Source organism: Podarcis melisellensis (genome assembly GCF_964234715.1).
Source record: "Podarcis melisellensis genome assembly, chromosome: 5".
Classification (NCBI taxonomy): domain Eukaryota; kingdom Metazoa; phylum Chordata; class Lepidosauria; order Squamata; family Lacertidae; genus Podarcis; species Podarcis melisellensis.
Window position 1 is genome coordinate 44,359,141 of NC_138537.1, and position 18,077 is coordinate 44,377,217.

Genomic DNA, 18,077 nt, shown 5'->3' on the forward strand with positions numbered 1-18,077 from the left:
AGTAACCATTTTGGAAGAGCTAGGAATTATTACAGCTATGCTTTCCTGTTTCTATCTCATTACTGCCCAGACATGGCCTACAATGGTGTGCGCGCTCATCATGTGAGTTGAGTGAGTTTGTGGCTTTCAGCAGCAACATATCTACCTGGCCACCCACTGTTCTCTATCTGTGCACATTCTTGCTCTGTGCTGGGATTCTAATGAGGCCATGAATTGCAAACAAGTTCCTAATATAAAGGAATGTAGCCTGTTCCATGGCTAACCATAAAGGATGACTGTAGCTCAACAAGAAAAGGCAGGGATGGTACATGTATACTGTGCATTTTGTATATTCGTTTTGTCCTAGTACTTTGAGCAAAACATCTATTGCTGACAGTCCAGTTATGTAGCATTATGCCTTCTGCCTCTTGTCTCCTTCATACAGAAATACTTAACAAAATGTGTTTTAAGTGTTAGATTCTTCCGTACCTGAGCTTTTCACGCACCTCCTTTGCACCTGCCAAGACTCCCTCCCCTTTCCAATTAAAACAAAGTTAGCTGAGGTTGTTTCTCATGGTGGTGTTGTTGGTTTTGAGGGGATGTTTGATTGGTAGGGAGTGTTGCCTTTTCTTTTTGTTTTGTGTTTAGTTTGTTTTGGGTTGTATGGAGGTCTTTCCCCTGCTTTTGATGCGGGTTTTGAGCATTGTTGTTTCTCCTGTGAAATGGGCGCATTTGTGGCGCCCATGGCAGTTTCTAAGATTTTTAAATCTCCCTGCAGGCCTAAAAAGGTTGGGAACCCCAGATCAAACAAAGCTAGATGGAGCAATGATTTTACCCAGTAAAAAATACCTTTCTACCTTCATATGTCTTTGTATGTGAAATGGTAAAAGAAGGAAAGCTTTGTTACTGTTGCCTCTGTACTCAGTAGGCAGGCATGGAGATACTGGTTTTTTTTTGGGGGGGGAGATGCAGAGAAATAAAAGAGAAGGAAGAGGAAGGGTGAGAAATTGGGGGGCACAGAGTGGAGGAAGAGATTTGTGAGAGAAGGAGGGAGCCTGTGGCCCTTAAACCATCTGCACTGGGATGTTCTTTGGAATAAGTTTTCTTCCCCTTTTCAGCATTGACTAAGCTGTGTAACTGAATTTCCAGTAACTTTCAGGAGACCACATTTTTTTTTAATGGTGGATGAACTTATTGCAGTTCTTACGCAACATTTTTTGCAACGTTGTAGAACTATTGATTTTTAAAGAGATCTGCAATAGACAAACAAACAAATAGAAAGAAGGGGAAACTTCCCAGTCTGGTAAATATGTATGCAATGTGTCCCGACATGGGGGAGTGGTGAGGCTTCTAGGCTGACATGTGACAGGCGAGAACAGCTGCTGATTTAAGAGAAGCACAAAAAAGATTGCTGAACTTTTAAAGCAGAGGTATAGCAAAAGTTAAATTTAGATCACTTTTTTTCATATCATCTCTATTACTTTGGAACTTGCTGTACCGCTGTACTCCATTGCTTACAAGAAGACAAACAGTTTTTGAGAAACTAGCTACCACCGGCATGAAAAGTGAGAAGAGCTCTAAGGCCTAGGTGTAGAATCTCCTTTTGAACAATCTGTTCATGCTTCTGGACAGCAAAATTGGGATTCCCTTTACCTCTCCTTTGTATGGGGAAGGTATTTATTTCAAAGCATTTCAAAGGAACAGCCTATGAAACTGAGTGGAGCCTGGTCAGCAGATGTGAGAATCCAGTGGAGGTGCCTGTTGTCGGAGAGAGAGAATGTGTGTCCCGAGATAGCCAAGGCTTGGGCAATGTGGAGATTTGAGAGTCATAACCATCACTTTGCATTAGGCTTGGAAACAAACTGGCAGTCAATGCAGATGTTTCGAAACTGTTCCCAACAGCTCATGAACAAATACAGTAGAGGCATTCTGTACCAGCTGATTTCCAGACAAATTATTAAAGTTGGACCCACACAGAACACTGAGGTCACTGGGACATGAATGACAGTTTCTAAAATGGAAGATTTCTAAAATGGAAGATGCATCTGGGATGCATTTTGCTAAACCTGAATGCAACAGCCAACCTTACCATCAATTTTATACACACACACACTATGGACAAGTAAGACAATCTTACTCAGCTACGAGCGATCACCAAAGAATGAATACACACAAACACATTTCCCCCTTTAAAATGGCAGGATAACCTACTATATTCCAAATGGCGTTTAAAAATTGCTGTTTCCGAAGAAGTTTGCCAGTGCAGTGCAGGAGCTACAGTTAAAGACACTTTTGCTCGAATTGTCCAGAAAACCAGAGTTAATTCAGACTGGAAGAGGGTGAAAATTTGGCTTGAATTTGGTCTTGAATTTATGTGAACACCTGAATACTTGCCTCTAATAGGCAGGTGTGACCGCAGGTGTATCCACAGCAGTGGGCAGAGGAGGAATGATTGCTGGGAGGAGTGCAGAGAGAAGAAAAGTCATAGCACACCTGTATCAGCACAACCAGACGCCTTTAGTTGCTCAGCTGCAACAAGACATGCCTCTCCCCTATCGGTTCGTACAACCACGGCAGGCTCTGTAACCTTCCAACAGTTTGACTTCACCCCCAAAGGCGCACTCTTCCATTGTCTTCCAGGACAGACAGAGGCCAACAACAACAACAACAACAACAACAACAACAACAACTAGCTTTCATGGGCTTAGTGAATGATTTTGAAAGAAAGGCCTGTTGTTTGTTCAACTAATACTTTTCTAATATAATTAAATATAACTAAAAGTTTATCTTACAATTTTTTTAGTGCATTTAACAACCATAGTAGTCCGTCAATACCAGGTTTCCGGTGTAAGTGCTTTCTGTTTGCTAACTACTGTGCATTTTCTTCTATGCAGTAGGCCTCTTTGAGTTGTTAATCAGCAGCTGTCTGAAGCTTTCCCCCCCTCTTGCAGTGCTGCTACTGATGTCACTTCCCCCTTGGCAAACGCCTACGGAGGCTCTGCTGCTTTTGAGATTGGTCACAGGGAGGGGAGAGAGAGAGAGAGAGAGGCTGAGTGAGTGCATTCTATGTCCTGGGACCCTGTTTACTTAACATTCCCAGCCAAGGAAGCCCTGGTTTAAACAGGATTGCGGATGCAGCCTGTCCATTACAGATGAGGAAATTATTATTCTGGGATTCTAGAAATTCCTTTGTTTAAGCCCCTAGCGTGGATTATGAGAATGCAGAATGCCTTTCCTTTTGGGCCTGCGGCAGGTAACTTGTTTCTGGTTTGTTTGTTTGTTTGACTAGCTAGGGTGGAGAATGTGAGATTTTGCTGGCTTAAAAAAGGAAGAAAGAAAATCAGCTCTGCTTGCCTTGTGAAGTGAGCCACTCAAGTAAAATCCAATGCGATCTTTTGTCTTCCTCTGTTGTGTTTATGCTAGGGGAAAAACAAATCTATTTTACTTAACATTGAATAATGTTGTAGATAAAGGGAAGAAACTTTATTATTATTATTTGAAGCAAAAAAATTGTCCGTGTCCCCCCCACTTCACTCTATTTTATGGCTTTCACTTTTGGTTTTTGTGTGCTTTAAGGACTTTTAGGGGTTTAAAGCTGACTTGCTTTTTGTGTTTGTGCTTTGGCTGAGTTCTGGTTTAGAGTAAACAAGAAACAGTCAACAACTTCTAATAAGAAACTGTCAGAGCTAACAGTGCACATGCTTTTTAAACCCGTTTCTGAATTTGTGGTGTCTGTGCTGGAGTTTTAAAGTACTCATAATTTTATTACTACTAACCAACATACATAGCCTGGAATGAGTAAAAGCAGCAAGTCACCCAGCTGCTCCCTGGTGGGCAGCAGCCGGCTTCTACCAAATTTGAATCATCTTAGTCCAGGAGCTATTTGTTCCAGGAACAACATCTGATTACTTGTACATATCACCTAGCTTATGTTCTTAGGCAAGTAAGTGTAGCAAATGAAGTTTGGAGGTATTGCAGGTATGTGAGCATTAAAGTTTTCTCCTTTTCTTTTCTTTTTTTGATGGTGAGTGTTGTTAGTTTTACTTTCCAAAAAGCACTCTAAAAAGTGAAAAACAGCTGTTTTGTTTGTAGCTACCTAGTTTATTTTTTAAAACCAAATCTTTTTTATTTGGGCTTACATAATGCTATTCAAGAACTGAGACAAGAACTACCTCTAGCGCAATGACCTTTTGCCACTGACTTCTCTGCTTACTTGAAGCGGGCAGAATAAATTTAGGTTATATGTAAAGTTCTAAATAGAACTTAAGATTCGGTTATGGTTATACTGTAGTTCTATTAGAGAAGAGGAAAGCTGTGGGCTGCCAATTTAAGGGCATCAGTTTGGGGAGTATGCATGTTAAGCCTCCCAAGAAATGTTGAAATTGAACCAATTGACCTTGTTGGAATTTCGTCAGCAGCAGATAGCTACGTGTCTTTAGAAATCTTTCAAATCCATGTATATTTCCATAAAGGAAATTTGGGCACCTTCTGGGGTTTCTTTACTGATGTAGGAAGCCTCAAAGGAGGCAATCCAGTTTCTGAAACCAGTTTGTTTACCTTTTCTTTGTTTCACTTGATTTTCCTCTTTGTCCTTAGCTGCTTAGTTGCTTACTGTTTGCTCCTGTCTGTGGTTCACAGGGCCAGTCTGAGCAGCAAAAGCAGTTGCCTTATTCCTTTCTGTCTACTTGAACTTATAGCATATAGCTGTTTAGAGACTGCTGTGTAAATGCAATAAGCTCCCTGTGCTGTGTTAGCTACATATCTGCCAGTTTAGTGTATGTTAGAAAATAAACTGATTTCTAATTTTTCTGAAGCTATTTTAGAGTTGTAAACAATAGGACCTTATTTCAGTATGACTAGATCAAATACGGTAGCTAAAGCATAGGCCCATAAATAGTTCACAAGATACACCTTAGGCTGCTTATTATCTTTAAAGCAGCTATACTTTTTTCTTTCCTGATATTTGTCTAGCACAAAATCTTCTAAAAATCACTAACAGTAGTAGATGCTTGTGAAATTTAACTAAACAAAATAATACTATTGAAGAAAATAAGTTTGCAGTCGTTATAAGAAAGCTCAGGGGAGACTTTGGGAAGTTCACCCCTTGCTCAAGACACTCACCATCCCTTGCAAGGTCCTCTTGTTGGTCAGAGGTAAGAATCAGGATTGCAACCAAGTATAGACAAAGCAAAGCACCAAAGCAAAGTAAGCCTGATCTTTATCGGGTCTGTTGAAACAGAGGTTCCCACTTCCAAAACAAGAAGCGGGAAAAGAACCCCAAACAGAAGTGAGTTACAATTTTTTTAATGCTTGTACAGCGACCACCCAACCCAATCACAGAAAGCCCACCCAACAAAAATGCAACACAGTCACAAAAAATGGATGTACATGTAAATCAGATCGTGCTAAGAGTTCATGTTCAGCATATTTACCAGTCTGTCAATCAAGATACCTCACAATACCTGATAATTGCCCTTCCTGGCCTATTTGAGACATCTTTTTGAAATGGTGAATGCCTTGATGCCAGAATCCATTGTCACAGACCTGTCCCTATTCGTACACAGGAATCTGTGATCCCTCTTTAAACTGGAAGAGGAGTGCAGATGTTGAGCCCTGTGATCTTTGGATAAAGGGCAGTATATAAATCAAACAAACAAACAAACAGTCTTTTTATTGACAATGCTCTGTGCAGACATTTCTTTCTAGCCCCCCCCTTTCTTCACTTGTATACCACTTCAGATCTTAGTATCTGTTTGCCCATTATGTCCAAATCTGAGGAACTCTTGTTAAATATAAATTGATCAGCTAAAATCTGATGATTTATGAAGCCTCAATCATCTAAATTAGGCCACTGAGGTTTTTTTACTATTGGACAACTAAGCAGTTATTTTAAAAGTTGCAATTGAAACTGTTCTGCTCAGTGTTCGAAGCTGGGATAAAAAGCTAGGAGCCAAATGGCTTCTGGGACCTGGGTTGTGGGCACCAAAATAGAATGTCTAGTCGTCACTGGAAGGGGGGGGGGTCAGCAACACTTTATTATTTTGATAAGCATGAATTAATACACAATTCACATAAGTGACACATTGTTAATATCACATTTTTAATACATGTTTAATTTGGTGTTTACAATAAAAATATTGGTATCATACTTCGGTTTTCAAAACATTCTTTATTGTTAAACTCCTTAACTTATTGTTTATCCTTAACACATACTCTGAGACTTCAGAGCACAGACAGTGGAACCCCGTGTTATGTACCATTCTCCTTACGAACACTTAGGGTTACAAGCTCTGCTAACCTGGAAGTAGGTGCTCCTGGTTGCGAACTTTGACCCAGGATGCGAGCAGAAGTTGCATGCCGGCACCACAGCAGCGGGAGGCGCTATTAGTGAAAGTGTGCCTGAGGTTAAGAACGGTTTTGGGTTAAGAACGGACCTCTGGAACAAATTATGTTCGTAACCGGAGGTACCACTGTACATTTCAGTAATCCTTGAGTGTCAGCCAGGCGCAAAAAATGGCACCCAGAGGTGCTCGCAGATGGAGAATCTTTAGGCGCAAAATGTGCCTGGTGCCCTGCTAATTTCGAACCCTGGTTCTGCTTCGTTGTTTAACATGTCCCTTTCAGGTGAGATACCACAGTTGTGAAGGTAGTTTTTCCGGGGTGAGGCCCATCCATTGCAATCTGTGTCTGCTGACCCCTGCAATTTTTCCAAATGGAAGAAACATGATTGCATAATTTCTGGTATTGGGGAACTGTGTTCATGCTTTGCCTTCATCCTTGAGAAGGGCTGTAGCTCAGTGTTAGAGCAAGTAGTTTGCTTGTAGAAGGTTCCCGGTCCAATCCTCAGCATATACAGGTAGAGCTGGGAGAGAGCCCTGTCTCCTGCCTTGGAAAATGGCTGCCAGTGAGTGTAGACAATAATGAGCTATGTGGACCAATGGTCTGACATGGTATAGGTAGCTTCCTATGTTCCATCTTGTAAGATGGTTGGAATTGAGCATCCCTACCCCCACTCCCCAAAAAAACTTTACCAAGATTGAACATCAGTTAACTTGGCTGTGTAGAATATTCTGCAGTCTCTGGACAAGGGTCTACAAATGTACTGGTCACATAGTGGTGAGTCTATCTCTGGGCAAGGTTAGTGGAAAGTGAGTGATGCTCCTGGGCTCGCTGGGTTTTGGAAGCACTTTGAAACACTTAGGCTTCTCAATGCTTTCTGTGGTAGTTTCTTCTCTATTTTGTTTCTAAATTAAAATCTTTAATTAAAGAGAGAGGGAATGACAGAACTGTAACAGTGCATAGCACAAAGAAGAGATTCAGCACAGTCAAGTCTCAGAGCACAAAGAAGTCAAGGCCATGAATATGACCTATATGCAATAAGCTCTTTCCATAGAGATCTGTCAGGAGATAATAATCATGTAGAAGAGTCAATACTGTTGGCATATGAAATAAAGTGACACCACACAGATTGAATTCACATGGTTATGCCTATTCATTTAGAGCAGGAGTGGGGAATCTGTTGGATTGTTGGGTCCCTGACTGTTGGCCATGATGGGTGGGGAGGGGCTGACAGGGGTTAAGAGTCCAAGAGTATCCCGGGGGGCGGGGAAGGCACAGATTCACTAACCTTGGTTTATAAAGATAGCTTTCAGGGTTGTGGGAGGAGCCAGAAGATTTGCAGACACTGTGAATTTATCAATTTTGGCCTATAGTTGAAAGCAGTTGAGACGAAGGAGCGGGGAATAGAGGACTGGGGGAGAAAGGAAATGGGCCTCCTCAGGCCCCTAACTATATCCTAGAGTGGGGAAAGGGGCTATGTGTCATTATATTTTTTTAAAAAGAAGCTTATTTTGAGCAGTTCCTATTCTGCATTAGCTGGAGCCCTAAACAGAAGGACTGTTCAGGAATTGGGATGCACTACAACATGTTGCAAGTCCATTTTTTTTCTGCTTTAGATGTAAGGGTCTTCCCTCAACAGAAAATGGCACTCCAGGTTTTCCTCCTTTCTTTCCTGCCATCTCTCATGCTGTTCTTGGGGTTTGTTGATGGTGGGAGTTTTTGGCAACAAACCTAACAGTGCATTTCTATACTAGTTAGTAAATTAAGGGGTTAGGGACCACATAGCTGTAATTTTATAAAGTGCAGCTAGGTCACGCTCCCTCGCCTTCAGGGATGGAGGAAGTATTGTCTGTTTCCTGTTCCTCTTTCTCCCTCTCTTCTGTTCAAACCATGTAAGCTGCGCATACATCTGAGGCTGGGACTCAGACCATGTATTTGAGACTTAACTTTCTGTATTTTGCGATCAATAATACCTTGACTTCTGTATTTTGCAATCAATAATACCTTCTGCTGTAGCATTGAGTGATGCATGAGTGAGACCTGTGTTTCTTGGTCTTTTATTGTATTGCATATGAATAAAGACAATGCTAATGAATTGCATGTGGTCATCCATTTAGGTCTATTATGTTGTTTTGTTGCTCAATAAAGTTGCACTGCATGACTAAGGAGCAAGACCCAGGATCCTTGCAGAGTCTTGCTAGAGCGCAACTCTGTTGCTGCCTGGAACCTGAAAGCTGAGCCCCAGCATTTTCTGTAACAGATCCTATAAACACTTTTGGATTGTGTGCTGCTTCATTGGCACCCCTAAAAATATTGCCTCCCCAAGCAACTGCTTGGGTTGCTTGTCCAGTCAGGTGTTCTTCCACATAGTACTGTTTAAGCAGTAGCTGAATATAGCCATAAGCCCCCATGAAAAACAAGAGGCCCTTACACTGAAAGATGTAGCATAGCATCAAACATTTGTTATTAATTTAGATTGGTATTGAAGCACATCTGAAAGGTTTGGTACTGTTAAAGCACTAAGATAAACTGTATACTTCTAGTTAAATATTAACTGTAGTAAAATTTATTTCACACTGGCTCATTGTGAATATGAAAAACCAGCTCAAGCTCTACCAGTTCTGCAAAGTGGTCTGAAGTGGATTAAGCTTCAGACCTTTCTGCTGTAAGGAATATTTTCCCAGCTGCACATCATGTCTACAGCTTTGTTGTGAATCAGGTAATCTTTCAACAGCTTTTTATATCATAGCATAGAAGTGCTCCAGACACAGGTCTGCCTACGCAGAGATACAAGTGCTTCTGTACATCTTAAGTGTAGTTTTAACTCATTTCTCCACACTTTTAAAGCCATTGTTAATTTTGCATGCAAATTGCCACATCTTTTTTTTAAAATGTGCAGGTTTTGAGATTATTCTATATTCACTAACTGCATCTTAATTTCTTAATTTAAGGTTATAAAACCATAATGTTCAGTTGGGGGCTGTTCAGATCTAACACCCTTAATTTTCTCCTCTAGACCTAAAATAACATGTGATCAGTAAAACTACGGTAACTTTTAGTTGATTCAAAAAAGCCCAAAGAAATGATACTGAACAGGTTTAATTTTCTAGAAAATCATACATATATGGACAAGGTCATTGTTGGTACATTTCTGAGCATATACCTAAGATGTTTTAATGTCCCAAGGCCATACATTTTTGTGATCTCCCTCTTTGTAAGTGGAGCAGAAAGTCTGCCCACAGAGCAGGCATAGGCAAACTCGGCCCTACATATGTTTTGGGACTACAACTCCCATCATCCCTAGCTAACAGGACCAGTGGTCAGGGATTATGGGAGTTGTAGTCCGAAAACATCTGGAGGGCTGAGTTTGCCTATGCTTGCCATAGAGGACTTCTTGTTGCAGCTACATAAATATTTCTATCTTTCCCTCCATCATCAGTACTTTGGTCATAGAGTCATAAAGTAGGAGTTTGGGGGCAGATCACGGTAGGCTTTTGATCTGTTAGGACCCAAAGGTTTCCCATTCACCTGACGTGCCCCCAGAACAGGAAAAGTACACTAGCCCTTGAGCTGGCATATTGATTTTCCTTTCCATTTGTTTGTTTATTATTTCAGTTTCTATCCCACCCTTCATCAATGGATGATTCAAAGTTGGGTAATCAAAAAGCCCAAATCAAAAGCACTAAAATAATTTAAAGAAGTAAAATTTAACAACCGTATACTAAAGAAACTAAACAATATAATAAAATGGCAGGATAGCAAAATCAAATTGTACTTCATACATTAAATCAGCACAACCCCCCCCCCGAAGAATGGGGAGGAAAAGGGAGGCCTCCCCTGACTTGTTTTCCCTGCCTTGGGTTCTTCCTTCCCCACTGCCTTCTGATTCACCAGTCCAAATGTAAAATGCAAATGCAACAAATACACTCATTGTACAGGCAGACTTGTCAGGAAGCTGTAACTGGCTGTGGCTCCATATCGTACTTGCCCCTGCATCATGCATGAATTTTTTATTTTTATTTTTTTTAGTGTGAGGGAGCTGCATTTTAGAAATTAAAGGAAGCTGTAGTACGTTGCTGTTCTTTGAAGGCTCTTAGGTCTTTATCTATCGTCCCCTATTCCACAGACTAGTTTTGGAAAGTGCTTTGTCATACACTCCTGGTAGATGTTCCAAGGGATGTCTGGACAGTACAGAATGTGGCAACTTCGTTCATTGTTCTGGAAACCTTTTTAATTTTTGGATCTTAAAGAGTAAAATGGAATGCAGCTGTAGATAGCATATCAGGGACCACAGGCAGCCTTGATACTTAATTTCAGCTGGAGTCTTAGCTCGAACCTCTGCTAAAGGCTACATGATTTCTTTGAACCCTGTTGTGGGTGAAATAGAGGAGTGCCCCTTCTGCTGTGAAAGGATGGATGCAGGAGATGTTTCCTCTTTTAGAAACTATCTTAGCACTTTATGGGCACTTTGAAAATGAAGTCAGATGTCTGGCTTTTGAGGGAGGGTGCTAACTCTAACTGGGGTAGTGGGTGTTGGTGGGAATGTTAATGCTGATGCCCATGTCTCTAGATCCAAAAATAGAATGAGTCTCCTTTAGGAATAACACAGCATGCATCTTTGTTTACTTGGGCCAAAGCCAGATGGTGGTTTTCAGGGGGGAACTTCATAATAACAGTGGGGTGGGTATGCTTAAACCTTTCAGAGCAAATACTAAAATAATGATGATGATGATTTCTAATAAATTTTTAAGTACCCACTTTATACTATAGCTAACTTGGCTTGCCTTTCATGTTGGGCACTCTGATGCCAAATGTTGTAATTTGGGCTGCTCCACAGCTCTGCAACCACTTGCCTGTATTGTATGTGTATTTAAGCCAGGGAATCTGTGACATTGTTTGACTACACATCCCATCACCCCTTACCCTGCTGGGTAGGGCAGATGGAAGCTAGATATGTGTTCCTGATGACTGAAGACATATATTGCCTTTCTGGAATACAAGGGAATCTTCCCAGGCCTGAATCTTTCCAAACTTGATCACGCGACTGCACTTTTTCTCTTACACCATAAAGCTTCACGCATATTGATCCTTCTATAAAAATAAACCAACATCACTTTGGTTTTACTGTTTGTTTTATACTATAAGTTAGATTTGCATGGCTTTTCATAGTGCAATGGTTCAGCTGTGCATTTTTTTTTTCAGGACAAAGACTCCAAAAATTACTTCAACACCCATTTTATCTCTGCCCTACATTACACTCTGGCAAGAGGGGTCATTGCCATTGGGTGGCAGTTGTTTTCCATCTCTTAACTGTCCACAGAGATGGCCTTCAGGGAGGATTATGTGATGATGAAAAAGTATGACTGACTTGGCTTCTGTCCTAGACTGCAGGAGTATTCTAGGAAGATATTTTGTTGGAATGTTTATTTTATTTTAAAAGTTCTGCAAATTAGGCAAGAATTACTTCAGAGTAGGGTATATGGTAGTAAATGTTATTTTTATCTAATTGAGCCCAGATTGCCCTCTCTTCAATTATTACATTTTCTGATTCTATAAGTGCAAGACTTGAAGCTGAAAAAACCACCCCTGTTAACCACAGTGGAATTGCAGTGTATTTGAAACAAGCACCATGAGAGGGTCATAAAATGTTATGCCTCAGTATACCAAAGTGAAAATATCTATGGGTCCCTTCATCTCAGCGCATTAGGCATAAATTCATGTACCTAATGACAAGCTGTGGGGGGGGGGATTGTTACATTAAAAATGAAAACCTTATATGATTTTAATGTAAAATATTCCTACTTGAAGGGGGTGTGTGGAAATCTGAACACTTGATTGCATTGTCTAAGTATCATTTTCTAAATTCTGATAATTTGGGCCACAGTTATAGCTATAGATGCCCAGGCATGAGGATCAGCACTGAAGTGCAGAACAGATGCCTGCATTATGCAAACTGCAAGTGGGAAATTATTTATCAAGGTGTGGAAAAGATAGGTTCAGTTATTTAGAGCACCTTAGGAGCTGACAAGGCTGGAGAAAGGTGAAATGAGAACTAATCTAGACATGCAGCAATAAGATGGTAAAGTTTAGAGCAGAATGGTGCTAGTTCAGATTGAAGAAGGGGGATACCATTTTTAATATTCCCTCCAATTGTTCCCATACCCTACTGTAACTGAAATAACTGCAACACATTATCCCCACCCCCTTAACCTCTGCCTCCTCTATATCTGTTGTTTCCCTTTTGTGTCTCCTTTTAGAATGCAGAACCCTGGTTAAACACCATCCTGCATAGATGGCACTACAGTGGTACCTCGGGTTAAGTACTTAATTCGTTCCGGAGGTCTGTTCTTAACCTGAAACTGTTCTTAACCCGAAGCACCACTTTAGCTAATGGGCCTCCTGCTGCCGCCGCGCCACCAAAGCATGATTTCTGTTCTCATCCTGAAGCAAAGTTCTTAACCTGAAGCACTATTTTTGGATTAGAGGAGTCTGTAACCTGAAGCATATGTAACCCGAGGTACCACTGTATATAAATAGCAGCTTAAGAAACCCCATGACAGAAGAAAACTAGCATAGCAGGGAGAAGTGTGCTGTTCTAACTTTCTACTTAAAGAGCTAGGGGTGGGAGGGTTAATGCAGAGGGGTGTTCATAAGCTCCCCCCACCCACTGTAGAGGTACAATCCATTCTACCATATCATCTGTACTTCTTCCTTCTGCATGTAGGAACCTAGCCTGGAAGGTTGATGATGGATGGTAGGGTGTGGGAGCACCATGGAACTGACTGATATCCAGGAAAGTAGAAATGCCTAAACAGCTGCAGGCAATCTGTGACCTTGAGCAGCTGTTTAAGCCCTGGGATCATGCATGTCTTGCAAGCAACCGGAGGCTTAGTCCAAGTTTAATGTATTTGGGCCTTCCTCACTAACCTATTCCTCTCTTACATTCTAGGACAAAGAGCCCTGCATAGGAATCAACAATCAAAGCTACATCTGTGAAACAGGCCACTGCTGTGGACAGTCTCAGTGCTGCAATTACTATTATGAACTCTGGTGTAAGTTTCTTGTTTTTATAAACAGAAGTGAAATTCTTTTCATAACCTGAATCACAGGCATTTCAGTTTCATCCACTTTTGGCTTTATCCAGAGACAAGGTGTTAGAGCGAGTGATAGGTGTCCCTCCCCAGACTGAAACTGAAAATGATGTTTCACTTCAGCCAGACTGCCCTTGCCATGACCTTTGCTAGAGATGCACAGGGGGAGTGTGTGTGTGTCCTTGCTATTTCTCCTGTCATCCAGTGTACCTTTCTGCACCACCTGTCAGGTTTAGGGGTGTGTGATTTCCCATCCCAGGGGAATGACCCTGTCTGGTGCCTCAAGTTTCTATTTTGTCTCACAAGTTATTTAATATCTGCATGAAATTACTGGGAGAGGTTGTGCAAGGTTTAGCTGATGTCAACAGGATGCCCACTTTCTTGGATTCGGGTGAGGCAGCAGAGTTCTTGAACAGGTGTCTGGAGCCAATAGTGGGCGAGGGCCAGTAAAATGAAGCTCAAGTCAGAGATCATAGAATCATAGAATCATAGAGTTGGAAGAGACCACAAGGGCCATCGAGTCCAACCCCCTGCCAAGCAGGAAACACCATCAGAGCACTCCTGACATATGGTTGTCAAGCCAATGCTTAAAGACCTCCAAAGAAGGAGACTCCACCACACTCCTTGGCAGCAAATTCCACTGTCGAACAGCTCTTACTGTCAGGAAGTTCTTCCTAATGTTTAGGTGGAATCTTCTTTCTTGTAGTTTGGATCCATTGCTCCGTGTCCGCTTCCCTGGAGCAGCAGAAAACAACCTTTCTCCCTCCTCTATGTGACATCCTTTTATATATTTGAACATGGCTATCATATCACCCCTTAACCTCCTCTTCTCCAGGCTAAACATGCCCAGCTCCCTTAGCCGTTCCTCATAAGGCATCGTTTCCAGGCCTTTGACCATTTTGGTTGCCCTCCTCTGGACACGTTCCAGTTTGTCAGTGTCCTTCTTGAACTGTGGTGCCCAGAACTGGACACAGTACTCCAGGTGAGGTCTGACCAGAGCAGAATACAGTGGCACTATTATTTCCCTTGATCTAGATGCTATACTCCTATTGATGCAGCCCAGAATTGCATTGGCTTTTTTAGCTGCCGCATCACACTGTTGGCTCATGTCAAGTTTGTGATCAACCAAGACTCCTAGATGTTCATGGCTGGTGGGCCTATCAAACTGGAGTAGATGTACAACCTTTTCTGAATGAAGTTGTGCTCCCTCAACACATGGGGTTCATGGTTTAGGTGTATTCCTTGAGCCAGCATTGCTGCTTGATAATCAGGTGACCATGGCAAGAATTCTCTCCTTCCAACTATGTGACGACATGTGCCAGCTATTTACAGTTCTGCAAGATTGACATTTAGCCTCCATCATTCGTTCTTTGGAAACTCCTGTTTTAAATTATTTACAATGTGGGTTTGCCTTTGACTGGGGCTGATGGGAGTTGTAATCCAAAGTTTCTTGGGGGGGGGTGCACCAGGTTGGGAAAGGCTGGGGCAAGCATCCAGCTTAATCAGCTGAAAGGAAGTGTGTTTTGTCTTCCTGAAAATGTATGCAAAGTGTTTTAGCACATTGAGCACAGGATTAAGCACCAAAGTGGATTTTAGAAGGTGAACAATTCTTGTCGCCATTCTCGGTACCCTAGCACTGAAAGCTCCTTTCCTTTTCATAGGTCTTGCTGTTCATTTTAACGTTATTTACCACTTTAACTTGTGGGAAGGACTCATGGGTTGAAACAGAGAATCTCTCTTCACCTGACATGCTTCATGAAACATGATCCCATGTTTTAGCTGTTGGGAGTGGTTACAGTCAACAGAGTTTTCCCCTTTTGAAGAGCAAAGCTGATGGGAAACCGAATCCGTGGTGTTTGTTATGGGGTGGAGCGAAGAGTAAAATACATGATATGTCAAGCAGGTGGATTGGGTTTAAAGCTAGATGGTGCTAGCTAGATCCAAGTTCAATTTTGTTTTAAGATGAAGCGGGCATTGAAATATCTTGTTGCCAAAATCTATTGCTAAAACTCTTGAACACTTTGTATTGAGAACTAAAAATTAATAAAATAAACCATTTTTCTTTCTATGAGCAGGGCACATGGGGGACAGTGGGCAAAAAGCCCTCTTGTGGTTGCACTGGCTTCCACTAAGTAGCAGGGCTCATTAGTTGGCTCCAGCCCAATCTTTGTATCTGATTTTCTTGTTTTGTGTCTTTTTCTGAACTTGATGTCTTGGTATGGCGTACGTTTTCCGTTTGATACTGCTTTTGAATAGTTTAGTCTGAAATGGAAAATACGGGGGTGCGGGGGAATCTATTCCTTGTTCATGTTTGAACGAAATTCCATGTGACTTCCCTTCCTAACTAAATTTATAGCAGTTACAAAAAGATGCACATCTGGTAAAACTATATTGTTCAGTACCATGCAGGAAAAGTCATCCAAGTGGGAAGGTGTTTCTGTTTTGCCTTCTGCTGTTTTGCATTTTGTGATAATCTGCTGTAGAAATATTCATTCTGCCAAATCTGGGGCATGTTAATCAGTTTGAAAAGTACCAGTTGGCCCACTCTTGTCCTAGACCTGCATCCTTCCTAACTCACTGGGCTACCTGCCTCACTGATTCCCCTCTCCACTGTGTTCATACACAGAAATTCTTCCCCTGCTAACCGTCATTGATTGATTGATTATTTGTTTAGTAATTTACACCCTGCCCTTGCTCACAAAGGAGCACAATGGCAGGTGATAAAACAACAAAACATCATAAAAACAATTCTAGTACAGATGTAGACTGGGGAAAATCTCAACTTTAAAAGGTTTGTGGAAAGAGGAAGGTCTACTGGTGGTGCTGAAAACATATCAGAGATGGCACTTGTCTAATATTAAAGCAGTTTGAGCATTTAACTTGAGGAGAAAAGGTTGTGCCTACTTTGGGGTGTATTTATCTAAAAGAAAACAAAAATCTGTGCTTCTCTTGTCCTTTTTACAGGTTACTTTCTCCTTTTGGAGGTAAGTGGGAAAGGGAAGGCAGTTTCCAGTTCACTTAAGCAAGTAGCTTTTGGGACTTTTTATAACCTTGCTTGGAAGTTCCAACAGAAACTAGCCAGAGAAGAAACTAGCCAGCTTAAATGTTTCTTTGTTTTATAATTTATTTTTCTCTTGCTCTGACCTTCACACGTTCTCTTGATATTTATTTAGCTTATTTATGTAATAAGTCTGTCCACAGGGATTAAAGGTTGCATTCTAGCTTCATAAAATACGCTGCCCAGATTTCTTGGTTTTATGCTTTCTTGGAAAAGGCTGTATGCCCAGATCAGCAAGGGAAATCCAGAATTCTGGCTGGGTCAGACACATAACTTCCTCATAGCGGGTGCTTTTTTCCCTTTCTCTTTCCCTTTTTTCTTTTTCTTTTTCTTTTTGAGTGTCCAGTATACCTAGAAGACTCCTGATGGTGGCCGTTGTTTAAAATTAGTCCCTGCTAATTGACAAGTCACTGTCCTTGTTTAAACATAATGCTAAACCAGCTCATGTAGAACTCATACCACTGTTCCTACCCAGCATGGCTACAAGGAAGAATTCAAAGATTTTGCTTCTGTTTTAGATTAAACACATCTTGTTGTGATATCTGAATCTGAACCAACTATAGTTAATCTTAACAATGGTATATTGAAACAATCTAACTTAGAGCAGTAGTTTAGGAACCTGGCTTGTTTAAATAAACTATAGCTGACATTAACCACCTTTTGGGGGGGAGAGATGTTTTAATGTAATTTAAATTTTAACAGAATACAAAAAAAGAAAAAATACAGTTAATGTCCTTTCTATGCATTCACAAAACAAAGATTCAGAAATTAAAGCATGAAATGTGACTCAAAGATTCTACACAGCCTGAGTATCAATGAGAGTTCACAAGAATACCTTCATCTTCATATCTGAGTGTTTGGAATTATTATTATTTATTAAATTTTTATGCCGCCTTTCATCTGTAGATCTCAGGGTGGTTCACAGCATAAAAATACAATATAAAAACACAGGATACATAATAAAAACAAGAACAAGAATGAAACAAACCAGTAACCCCCACCCCTTTTACAAGAACAAATTTACCATCCAGTGCTAAACTGTAGTTAATCTAAAAGCGAAGCAGATTCTTGCAGCCATGCTGGAGGAGAAGGTGCGTCTTGATCCCAAGGTTCATTGAGATTCACAATCTTAATGCTAAACCATGTTTTTTTCATTATCTAGGAACATGGTCAATGTACAGCATTGGATTGCTTACTCCACTGCAAAGGTAGCTGTGGTTTAAACCACTCAGCCTCTTGGGTTTGTCGATTGGAAGGTTGGTGGTTCAAATCCACATGACAGGGTGAGATCCCGTTTGTCTGTTCCAGCTTCTGCCAACATAGTAGTTCAAAGCACACCAGTGCGAGTAGATAAATAGGTACCGCTGTGGCGGGAAGGTAAATGGTGTTTCTTTGTGCTCTTGCACTCGTCATGGTGTCCTGTTGTGCCAGAAACAGTTTAATCATGCTGGCCAAATGACCCAGAAACCTGTCTGTGGACAAATGCCGGCTCCCTCAGACTGAAGCAAGATGAGCACCGCACCCCATAGTCGCCTTTGACTGGACTTATCCATCCAGAGGTCCTTTCCCTTTCCCTTTTACCTTTCCAATGAGAGCGCACCTCATTCAGT

General features: G+C 41.2%; 1 protein-coding gene across 4 annotated transcripts in view; it reads left to right on the plus strand.

The window, feature by feature from the left end:
• WBP1L (WW domain binding protein 1 like) overlaps positions 1 to 18,077 on the plus strand; it is a 47,507-nt gene that overhangs the window by 17,756 nt on the left and 11,674 nt on the right. For 3 of the 4 annotated variants that reach the window (XM_081911604.1, XM_081911601.1, XM_081911602.1), the window contains exon 2: positions 13,268 to 13,370. In XM_081911604.1, coding sequence (XP_081767730.1) covers positions 13,268 to 13,370 — 103 coding nt within the window. Of the gene's footprint in view, positions 1 to 3,004; positions 3,233 to 13,267; positions 13,371 to 18,077 lie in introns of those variants that run through there. The other variant, XM_081911603.1, reaches the window with a different exon arrangement.